This window comes from Musca autumnalis, unplaced genomic scaffold, assembly GCF_047663935.1.
Source record: "Musca autumnalis isolate F117 unplaced genomic scaffold, ASM4766393v1 scaffold_4, whole genome shotgun sequence".
Lineage (NCBI taxonomy): Eukaryota > Metazoa > Arthropoda > Insecta > Diptera > Muscidae > Musca > Musca autumnalis.
In genome coordinates this window covers 75,537,018-75,549,423 of record NW_027411977.1, presented here as the reverse complement: position 1 = coordinate 75,549,423, position 12,406 = coordinate 75,537,018, and the positions used below count along the sequence as shown (strand labels likewise).

Sequence of the window (12,406 nt, the reverse complement as noted above, 5' to 3'; positions counted from 1 at the left end):
GGTTACTATTTTTTACTCGTCCAAATTTGTCGTGTAAAAAGTTTTTAAAGAGAGCGTCGTTCAGCGCCATTTTTGTTTAAAGAGAAGTGAACATTTTACAACTTTTTTGTGTACGGGAACGCTTTTTCAAGTAAAATGTGTAAAAGTCGTAAAAATTGTAAAAACTTTTTAGTTCTGGAACACAGCTATCATCTGCTAAATATTAAACGGCTCACAACTCTTCTGACCACACAACAACAAATTAAATTTACCCCACCAAATCACCCAAACAACAATAAATACAACAAACCCCTTTAGAAAACTCTACCTCCATCAGGTTCGATTTCAGAACTACAAATATACCCCCAATTAAATTCCGCTTGAGATCCGCTACATAAACACTTATCGTTTGAATGCCGTCCTTCAACGAAGGAGAAATGCATGTTTTCTATGAGTACTGTACAAAGTGCTGATTTAGTTTCATTTCAGTTTGTTGGGTATGCACAGTGTTGCCTCATTTTTTCCTAGAAGATTTTTTTTATATAATGTGGCAACATTTATCCATTAAAGTTTTAGAGTCATTGGTGTTAGAAGAAATAATGTCAATATGTAATTCAGTGCTTATAATTCGCATTTACATTTTTGTTATATTGTAAAGTATATAAGCAATGCTAACCAAGCATCCGCGGCGTGGTGGCGTTTGAATGAAGAAACATTTTTAACCCTTAATTTCTCGTGTGGGCCTTTGCCTTTGGTAAAGGGACGTAATTCTGATATAACGCCAAAATTAAGTTTATGAAATACTTGTTATTTTATTAAATAAAAATTTCAGTACAAAACTTAAAAGGAAATCTAAAAAATAGTATAATTCATATTAGATTAGTTTCCATATGTCACATCACATCAAGTGTGTATTAGCTATTCGTGAAGCTGATCAGGTAATTGGCACGCCTAAATGGAAAATGTATTTATGGTGTCTAAGGTTTGGCCCAAAGAAATAATAACACAACAACATTATATATTATTAACTTTATTCGTTTAATTGCAATTGTTTAATAATATGTATAACTCTTTTTTTTTCGTATATAAAATTTTCGTTTAAAATTATATCTATGTTTCAAATGGAATATGTTTTTAATTTTAATATTCTATTAATTTCAATTTGAATCCAATATAACTAAGAAACTATTGATGTAATTTACAAAGTTGTTTAAAGATGAAAACAATATATTTGTTGATTTAATAAGGAATTCCTTTAGTAATATATAACAAAAATACACACACATACAAATATATTTAGGTTATAGAATATAAATTAAACAAATATGAAATTAATAAATACATTGATTTTATTATTTCTTCTATTATAAAAAATAACAATTATCATGTGTTATGACAATAAAATGAATAATGGAAATCTTTAAAGACGAACAAGAAAAATATACGGAAATGCACATAATAAACAAATATGGTTATTATAATTTGTTTAAAGCTATTCTATAAATATAAAGAATTTTCAATATTGTTCTGTATTCTTAATCACACGGTGCTGCAAATTTTCTTTGTAATATATGTTGTGTATAGCTATAAAAGGCACTGTTAATTAGGACATACGTACATATAAATTAATTTTTGTGACCTAGGAATATACACTCAACATTTATAGAAAAATTATTAAAAATATTTGAGAGATTTTTTATAAATACATGTCATTCTTACTCGAATTACCTTTTTTGAATTATTTAGTATAAACTGTTTACTTTCAAGTCGTGAAGTTTATTTAAGATTAAATTTTTGAAAAAAATGTCTCATTACAATTATATGTCTGTTCCAGAACCTGCAAAAATCTACAAATATTTACTACGATAACATTTTTTTCTTTTTGATATTGAAAAAATAGTAAAAATTAGTAGATTCTTGCAGTTTTGGAACAGACTACCATATAGTTCTCTGAAAACTTCACATATGGACTTTATTATTAAATATACTCCATAAGTGTACTACAGTTACTTCTCACATGGTTTATAAGTATAAGTAATTCACACCAAATATATTTTTATTGAAAATTAATTAGCATTAATAACCTCGCTATATGAATTTTATTATTATTTATTTACTGAAAATATTTGAAAAGAAAGCATTAATGCCGGTAAGTTTTGGGTCACATTAAAAGTATTCCTTTAATTTTTGCATGTGGCACCGTGATATATAAATATAATTTATTTGAAACATATTATACATACATACATATATTGAAACATATGTATGTATATGGATAGATGAATATGGCTTATATATAAGTTCAACTCTGATGATGCTGATATTCAGGATCATTGTAATTTTCATTTTTTGAATCCTTTGGGTGCTGCAATTGTTGCTGATGTTCGTTTTTCTTATTCATCGTGAATTGATGGCATTTGAGAAGGAATTTATTACCGCCGCCATTATTGTTGTTGTGATTGACCGGAGAAACGACTAGGCTATCTGTTGGATTGGATGTCCATGTTGTTATTAGATCATTATTATCCTGATCGGGTGTCATGCATATATCAGACATAATACCACTTTCTGTAGCATATACAACATTGAATATAGATTAGAAATGTTAGGTTAATAATATACATGGTTTATATGTAGGTTTGAATAACTAAAGCGCAAACAAATTAATTATGTGGTATTCCTCCATGTCAAATCGGAAAGAACTAATATTAACACATCAATAAAGGGAATATCTTTATCACTCTACAGATGTTATAATATTTTGTACATGTAAAATACTTTGTACAAGTTAAACAATAATGAAAAAATTTCCCCAACAATTTTCAATAATACATTTGATAAAATTAGATTAAAAAGACACATTTATTTTTTTCCATACTGATTTGACATAGAATTATTAAACAAAAACAAATTTCATGCGAATATGAACCATTAAAATGTCAAACTTTTAGAATGTATTTTATTAACAGTTTTATTTTGACTAAGATTTGCAACTACATAGGCTAAATATACATTTATTATTTGCAATGTAGCATATACATATGTTAGTGTAAAGAAAACAGAAAAATATTCAATAAAGTACTAATATATTTATATACATATATATTACAAAAACTCTAAGCTAACATTTACCCCATTCACTATTTAAGATCTACCAATAAAACTATATGCCTGTTGCAAAACCTGCAAGAATGTACACACTTTTACCACGATAACAATTTTTCCTTTATGTAATCGAAAAAATAGTAAAAGGTTGTAGATTCTAGGAGTTCTGGAACAGACGATATGCCATAAATGCTTTGGTCCTTAAAAAGTTATAATATTAACATTTGGTGTGTCTTTTTACTCACTAAATGTTGCTGAAACATTTTTTTCAGCAACTTTTCCTTTATACAACTGTCAAAATCTGCAACATTAGTAATAATTATTACAAATTATCACGTAAAAAGACACACTTATTGTATATGTAATGTATGTATATGTAATAAGAAATAAATTAAAAAATATGTAATATATTCTTTGCATATTTTTTAAGGACCAAAAGCATACAAATCTTCGTTTGGAATCTTTAAACACTTCCTTACAAGGTAAGGAAATGATGTTTCGTTACATGCCACAACCACACCTAAAAACGTCTACCTCTATGGCGGTTATAGTACTGCCACAGAGGTAGACATGAGTTTGGATTGCGTTTCTCTATATACGGAGACTGAAAGGTTCATTTATTTTATTTTATTTATTGCTGTCAAATTAAATATAAATATACACAAAAAGTCAAAGGAAACGGTAAAATATTCTTCGCGAAACTTAAATAAAGATGTTGTACACAGATATTCTTTATGGAAGCGAAATATTTGTTATTTATTTTTAATTAAAATTTTGTTTTGACAGCAAATGAAGACATCAGTTGGTATTATTGTATCACCTTCTTCCTTGCACCATGTATGTATACAACATCTTTATATAAGCATCGCGAACAATTATTTTATCGTTTCCTTCTTTCTTTTGTGAATTCTACGCACAAAAACGTTTGACAGCAAATGAAGGCTAAGGCCTGAATTCGCCTTCCGGCTAACCTTACTAAATGAACCTTGGTTCGACGTATGTATTTCGGTAGTATTTATAAGGAAGCATGTGTTCTACTTTTGTGGTGAAAAATCTTTGGGTATAAAAGCCTGGGTACATAAGAAGCTTCGCCGCCTGGCTTTCTTGCTCCGCTTCGTATCTGACATAATAAAAATAAAAGAATAAAGAAGAAAATATTATACCCTCAGCCTTTAGGCTAGTGAGGGTATATACACTTTGATACGACCAAAAATGTGCCTCATCGAAATAATGGGTTTATAACCCAAGTATGTTTGGACGAAGGGTACCTCCCACACAAAATTCGAATAAAGTGAAGTTTAAGAGCCCCTCTCGTATCGTGTTGAAATTTGTTTCAGTAGGTTGTCCTTGCGGTGCCTTTACGACGTTACAAGTCCATACTTCCTAAGATATTGGCCTTAAAGCTCCAAGAAACCCTGACGGAACCAACCACAATGGCAAATCCGCAAAATAATTCTTGCAGGGAGTTTCTGATTTGTGCAGACTTTGCACATCGTACTATTTCATCAAGTCATGTATCAGTTCAGAATATGGACCATATCGATCCACTGCCTCGGGTATCTCCCACACAAAAATGGGAAAAAGTGAAGTTTAAGATAACTCTAAAATTTCTTCCAAACTTAGTTTAACGTATTTTTAGAGATGGAAAATGGGTAAATACCCAAATGGTAAATACACATTAAAATGGGTAAATTGGGTATAAATGGGTAAATGCCCAGGTATTTACCCAAATTGTGGGTATAAACTACAGAAACTAAAATCATGAAAGTAGAAGCAGTGTTTTAGCAAATTTTAACTGACTATGAATAAAATTACCGTTTTTGGATACGGGGCAAGTTAAAATATGATCAATTTTGGTCCATATTTTGGTAAATCTCTCATATATTGTGACATTATATTTTTGGTATTTGACAACTTTTAGAGCAGTTTCCTTATTCCCGGCAAATCTTGAGGAACAAGTGTCGTTTAGGGGCACCTCTCGGATCGGTCCGAAATTTTTACCATAGGTAACCCTTGGGACCCTGATTCCAACGATATATAATTTTCCGGGAGGAAGTCCATACTTCCCGAGATATGGCTCTTGACATTTCGGAAATTTCGTACTTTAACACCTATAGGTTATTTATGGGCACCTCTCGGATCGAGTTAAAATTGTTACCATATCTAGCCCTTGGGACGCTGAACACAATGATATATAGTTTTCCGGGGGAGAAATCCATACTGCGAGATATGGGTCTTAACCTTTCGGAAATTTCATACTTGAAACACCTTTATGTCGTTTATGGGCACCTCTGGGATCGGGCTGAAATTTTTAAGACTTTCTCCTATGGACAGGGATAAAAGTGGGCTACGCGATCTAAACTTTCTTTTAAATTGAAATTGTTCTTAAGTAGCGGGCCTTCGGCCGGATATTTAAGACTTTCTCCTATGGACAGGGACAAAAGTGGGATACGCGATCAAAACTTTCTTTTAAATTGAAAGTGCTCTTAAGTAGCCGGCCTTCGGCGGGGGATTTAGGACTTTCTCCTGTGGACAGGGACAAAAGTGGGCTACGCGATCAAAACTTTCTTTTAAATTTAAAGTTTCCTAAGTAGCCGGCTTTGACCAGGAATTTAATGCATTCTCCTATAAACAGGTGTACAAATAGGTCGCGTGCACTAAAACTTAGCCTTTTGTTAACCAATTTAAGAAAATAATATCTTGTTCGAAAGATATTATTCACCCCTTTTAAAAGGAAGCAGAATCAATAGAAATGCGTAGTGAAAAAATAATATATGTCCGTTTATATTGAAAATGTAAGAAACCCAGATTTTCACTTCTTTTACCGTTATAAAAAAATAAAACGAAGTCATACAAACGAACTAAAGGTATTGTCGTTATCGATGGATCCCAACACGATATAATTTTGCATCAGAACGCTTGAATATTTTTCTGGTCAACTTTTGTAGCACAGTGCCATTTATCGACATTTTTCGAAAAGTTTGCACTTTCTCAAGGCCAAAACTGCCTGACGGAGCGTTTCAATGCTTTTGCGATGTATTAGAGAGTTCTTCACTACCCCTCATACCAATTGCGGATGTTATTCGAATGTTCGGCACAACTTTCGAAAACGATATCACATTCGAAGAATTGGCAAATATTTTTCGGGTGTACACAAGCACGTTGTTCTTTTGTTCGTCAAAAGTTTAAAAACGATATCGTTTTCGAACATTTGGCGAATCTTTTTTCTTCACAAGAAAAATTGTTTCGAGAAACATTTTTTACTTTGAAAATTTTTTTGTTTCAAAAAAAATTTATATTGTTTGTAAAAAATTCCCATTTGCTTTTTTCAAATAATTTCGGTATAAATGCTACGCATAATATAGACAATAAGTGTTGATAAAGACAACTTATGGGTAGGTTGCCAAACACAAGACAACAATGTTTATCAACAGTTACACATCAAATCGCAAACATAAAGAAATTAAGACGAAAAAGGCACATAACAGAAACATCCACCAAAAATGTTTTTCGCCACTATCGTAAAAACTATCATCTTTCATTCGCTAATAATATTATTAACGATATTCGAATTCGAAGGTTTTCCTGCCACAAACTGGGCGACGAATGAATCGTTTTCAATTCGTTCTCGTGTGTCGTTTTCGAACAAAACATCCGGAAAACTATCGAAAAACATTCGAAAACGAATCGTTTGCGATAGCAATGGTATGGGGGGTACTGTCATGGCTACAATTGTTGTCCTTGTGTTCGGTCGAAAATCTTAATAGTTTGGCTGTTATATGGCAAAATGTCCAAAAAATGAGGATAAAAAAACTTAAAGTCAAAATCGGGAGGCACGATTTTCACGATAGACCTATGGTCTAGTACACTTTTTTGCTCAGTTCAATCCCAGGAATAAGAAACTCGAAGGACCCATTAAGGGTTTCAAATCGCCCCGGCCTATTGCCCACGTTAGAATTGTAAAATGTCAAGACCCATATGCGGAAAATTATATATCGTTGTATTCAGGATGCCAAGGGCTATCTACTATAAAAATTTCAATCCGTTCCGAGAGGTGCCCCTAAACGACATTTAAGCCAATCTTGAAAATAATGTCAATTACGAAAAAATATAAAAATAATTGTCTGAAATTTGCCAGCACTAGCAATTTTTTCCAACAAACAGAGACTTGCTGCAAGTAAACTTGCTTAATGTAGATTGGGACTTTTAAGAGATTAATTTTAGAAGATGTAAGCTTCCATGTTGTTATAGTTTCATACAATTTCAGTAACACGAAGCAGATTGTAGTAGTCGAATAACGGGTTAATATATCACTTGTTGGTAGCCGTAACTACTTACAAATCCATTATTTTAACAAAGTCATGTCATGTCAGAAAATGTCAACTTTTAGGAGTGTTATTTCACGACATTTTACATTTTTATTTTGCGCTCTGGCGGAATTGAACGTTGACACACACCCTCTCTGGCACCGTTACTCATTACCCAGTAATGAGAAAAATAAGTGGTTTTGCCTTGTAAACTTTCAAAGAAATAACCCATTATTTTTATCATACTTGTAATGTAGATGATATGTAAAGACACTACATTATTTTGTAATGGGTGGCTCCCAAATTTTTGCTAGGGTGAAACTAGTTAAGTGTACCTTGTTAGCCATAAGGGTGTTTAATACTTTTGAAAATCCTAATATTTACATAAAAATATATACACAAGCTAATATATACTAGTAATAACATGCAATACCCAAAATACATACATATATACACACACAAAAAAATATGCAAATTATTTACAAACATTTAAACATCAACTGTGTGCAATTTAAAAACAATAATAAGTTAAATCAAAATCAATACCCATTGAAAGTTGGCTGACAATTGTTGTTGATCGTTTGTGATTATTTCGATTTCTGGTAGTACCATGACCATGACTATGGCAACCACTGTGATTCATTTGGCTTTGGTGGTGTTGGTGATGATGATGAAGATGCTGCTGGTTTGTAGATTTGTTGTTTTCATTTTGATCCATAATTGAAGATTCGGTTATTAATTCCAAACCAATACCAGGCTGATAATGATGAGAGGTATTGTGGACTGAGGAATTGGATGAGGTGGTTGACGATTTACTTAAAGATGAGCTGCTGGTGCCACTTGATAAAGAACTTTCTGATATCAACGATGTAGGACGACGTGACGTTTTGGTTTGATCTGCATTAAGACCCACAAATGAGTGACGTAATTTTGGAGCTAAAGAAGAGTGATGTAAAGAAGAGCAAAGTAATAATAAATAAATATCTATGCCACTGTTGTATCTAAGACATATGATGACATACCTTTACCCAATTGACTAATGGTAATGGATCTATCATTTATTTGATTATTACTGGGTCGTATGTCCAGACAAGGTTTACTACCAATACCCATTGAAGACATTTCAGCAAGGCGAATTTCTACATTGAAGGATAAAAAATTAAATATCACATTCCGTAAAACTTTACTGTACTTGTATAACAATGTACAACAAAATCTAACTTTTTTAAAAATTACAAGAAACCCCCCACAAATTATGAAAGAGGAACGAAAAAAAGAAGACATGTGTATCGGCGTTTTGAAAGTTTACGTCGGGAAGTAACCTAAATAGGCGTGGCAAGTTCCGTCCATTTCTACAGGTTTTGAAATATTCGACATCAGATTCCTTGGAATCCTTGCATTTTAGGTATAAAGTGTCTCTGGCAATATTAATAACAACAATGCGGGGTATCTTTCTATGAAAGATCAAAGGTCTACTATCAACATTAAAGTATTTTCTTGATATATATTGCAAATACATATTTCATTTATTCGACGACTTATATTGAAATTTGATGGAGATTACTTTTGTCTTTGACGTCTTCTATCTAGAATGAAGTTTTGTGGGACAAAACTTAATAAACTCAGATAAAGTACAACATTAACCCTAAAACGTGATTTTACTTTTAGCAGATTCCTGGCGTTTAGGTACGATTTAGAGTTTTGGTGTATTCGGGGACCTATAGTAAAATTTTATGACAAACAATTTTGTGGAATATTTTGATCTGATACGATCACATTTCAAATGAGTTTTTAAACGTTTTTGAAAAAAAGGACCAAAAAGACCCCTTTAGTGACTCGCATGGGGGTTATTTTTTCATAAAAAGATACCCCGCATTGTTGTCAGTAATATTGCCAAAGACACTTTATACCTAAAATTCAAGGATTCCAAGGAATCTGATGTCGAATATTTCAAAACCTGTAGAAATGGGCGGAACTTGCCACGCCTATTTAGGTTACTTCCCGACGTAAACTTTCAAAACGCCGATACAAGTGTCTTCTTTTTTCGGTCCTCTTTCATAATCTAGCCGAATTATCTTGTAATTATTTTTTGTGTTGTACAGTGTAATTACCTCGATTTCTTTTCGCTTGTGTCCACAGCAATTTGGAAATTTCTTCAGTCCATGCATTCTTTATATCCTCCGACATACATTGCAAAGTCCAGGTATCTTCGGGTTTACGTTTTCTAAACCATATTTCAAACTTTGTAGGAGAATCACCCACATGGGCTGTTAAGCCAATATCCGAAGTCTTGATGCTATTCTTGTATATATAACTATCAAGATTCTGAAAATGATAATAGAAATAAGAACTAAATTTGTTGAGTGAATAAATACTATATACCCACCTTATGATCGGGAAATCTTCGCGATTTACTAAATAATACCAATTCTTCGAATAGAAATATATGTCTCAATGTTTTCTTGCCACCTCGACCTTGCCATACTAGAAATTCATTTTGTCTTAACAAACGACCCTGTTCCTTGAGATTTACATCACAGTCACGTAGTGAGTCCATGGCAAGTAAATCATTTCCATGTCTTAATTGAAATTTAACCATTTCTTCGGCCTTTTGTAGCTCTTCAACATCGGCGGCGATTTCCTGAAGGGCGGGACCCTGAAAGAGTTGTGTAAGGGAATTATTTAGAAGCAATTTTCAAAACTTTTATTGAATGGTGAGGTTGCATACCTCTACATTGCTACAGGCTTTGACCAATTGCTGTAATAGAAGAGCGTATTTTCCCATACGCTGCACAGGTTTTAATAGATATGAGGCCAAGTCCATTTTATCATTCAATTCCATTTGTTTTGTCTGTAAAACAAAAGTCAAGATAAGAGAGAATGCATTCAAAAAAGGCTAAGCATTTATGATATCGAGGAAATAGATTATTTCGATAACGAAACAAAGACTACAAAATGTGAATGATTTTAAAAATACCGAAAAGTGTAGACCATGTCATTTATCGTGGATTTGTGTTCACTACTTCAATCTGCTTGATTCTCACAATTGATGCGACAAATCAAAACAAATGATTGTTGTAAAATTATTTTGTAGTTGCTTCCTTATAGAGGTGTTAAAAACGAAATATCAATTCCAATGTATTCCTTACCTTAAAGAACGTTGTTCCATATTCGCTCATGAGAGCATCACTTTTTGGTTTATTTTTATTATAGAGGGCATACAAATAGAATTTCGATTCCATTTGCAGGAAGGCAGCACCAACTTTTAGCGGATTATTTTCATAACGTTCCAGTTCGGCAAGAAAATGATCATTATGGAATTCAAATATTTTTTCAATATTACCAAAGATGACATTACGTTGGCCGCGTAACGATTGTGGTATATCATCACGCAGCAACTCATCGATATAATTTTCAATCACATAGTAAAGTGAACGTACATAATCACGTTCCGTGCCTATCATTTCACGCATGATCAAGAGGAGCGTTCTGCAAAAGAAGTATTAAAGATTGAGTATCTTTTTTAGTTGCAATTTTCTTTAATAAAACTTACTTTTGTATTTTTGGATCTAAACAACTGAGTTCTTCTAATTTTGGCAATTCAAATGTTGAAGCAAAACATTGCAAATGTTTATTTGCCTCAAGTGGTGAGTGAATATTCATATAGCATTTAGATGGCTGCTCGAAGCATTCATCATCGAGTTCATCACTGAAAAGAAAATCAAAATTTATACTGAAAATAACTTCTTCTTAACATCTACCCTTGAGCTTAAAATTGCCACTTACTGCTTTTTATATAAATTTTCATTTTCTTCATTGAGACTTTGGCATGAACATATCCGCGTTAATTTCGGATTCCCCTCACATCGTTGACACTCGCCCACACCAGAATCGGCAATTTTTGAACGACCCTCTTCATCATCATCTTCCATGTAATCTAGATTTCTGCTGTCACGCCAACATTGACAGGCATTTGGACTCTCATAAGAACCAGTACCATAACTACTTGATCTGTGACATAGCAAACGTGATTTATTCGGATCCGGTGTACTGCTGCTGCTTATCATCATTTGTGACGTTATGATATTTGTTATCTTATCCGGATTGTGGTGATTGTTGTTATGACTTAAATTTAATGTATCCGGTTTACGTTTTCCTTTATCACGATATTTTTCCAGCAAGCCCTTAATCCCATATTTATCAACTAATCTTTCAATTTCATGTTCAGTGTTTTCATCTTGAGTAGTTTGATTTAACAACTGATGCAGACGTGTAAATCCTTCTATGCGTTCACGGGCTGTTTCTAATTTTTCGGCAAAACAATCCAATGCTTGTCGCAGATGTAAGGCACTTTCTTGCAAAGGATCCATATTGGCAGCAGCAACATGTAAATCACGTCCTTTAGCTAAATTTTTCTAAAATATTGAAAGATATAAATGTTAGAATTTACGTTGGAATATGTAAGATATTGGTCGCCATATGTACCATCGATATAAAGTAGTATTTTTCAAATTCTTGTTCTCGTTCCTTCATGGGGGTGTCCCAATCCAATTCCATATTAATGAAACGCTGTAAACATTCACTGCCATCATTAGTAATCCAAGATGTAACCTGAAAATATAAAAGGGGGAAATTTATGTTTAAATATTTTATAAAATGAAGGAAGAAAGGATATATGTACGTTAAGGGAGCAGATCTACAAATTATAAATATTAACTCTGTTCTTTTCCGCGTTAGAGCCTTTCTGTTTTTGCCATTTTTTACTCCCTTACTTAAAAAATCATACAAATTACATGAGAGCAGTTCACAACGTTTATCATTTTTTGCCACTTTCACCATCTTGTCGGGATACTTCATCCATTACATTGGATCAGACTTGGTAGCGCTGGATAAACCCGACCAGCAATAGCTTCTTAGGTAGAAAGCAATGGAGGAGGAAATTCGTAAGGGATAATCATCAATCCAAAAGACGGATGGTTTGCCGGTACCTCTGACTACCAAAAATACCAAATAAA

General features: G+C 32.8%; 1 protein-coding gene across 8 annotated transcripts in view; it reads right to left on the bottom strand.

The window, feature by feature from the left end:
* Positions 1-993: 993 nt before the first annotated feature.
* Positions 994-12,406, bottom strand: part of Pura (Puratrophin-1-like) — a 326,190-nt gene continuing 314,777 nt past the window's right edge. For 7 of the 8 annotated variants that reach the window (XM_073984425.1, XM_073984429.1, XM_073984430.1 and 4 more), the window contains 10 exons: positions 11,877-12,002; positions 11,178-11,806; positions 10,945-11,100; positions 10,541-10,880; positions 10,120-10,242; positions 9,778-10,047; positions 9,503-9,716; positions 8,414-8,530; positions 7,938-8,327; positions 994-2,547 (listed from right to left, as the gene is read on the bottom strand). In XM_073984425.1, coding sequence (XP_073840526.1) covers positions 2,282-2,547; positions 7,938-8,327; positions 8,414-8,530; positions 9,503-9,716; positions 9,778-10,047; positions 10,120-10,242; positions 10,541-10,880; positions 10,945-11,100; positions 11,178-11,806; positions 11,877-12,002 — 2,631 coding nt within the window. In that variant the 3' untranslated portion in view covers positions 994-2,281. The remainder of the gene's footprint in view (positions 2,548-7,937; positions 8,328-8,413; positions 8,531-9,502; positions 9,717-9,777; positions 10,048-10,119; positions 10,243-10,540; positions 10,881-10,944; positions 11,101-11,177; positions 11,807-11,876; positions 12,003-12,406) is intronic. The other variant, XM_073984426.1, reaches the window with a different exon arrangement.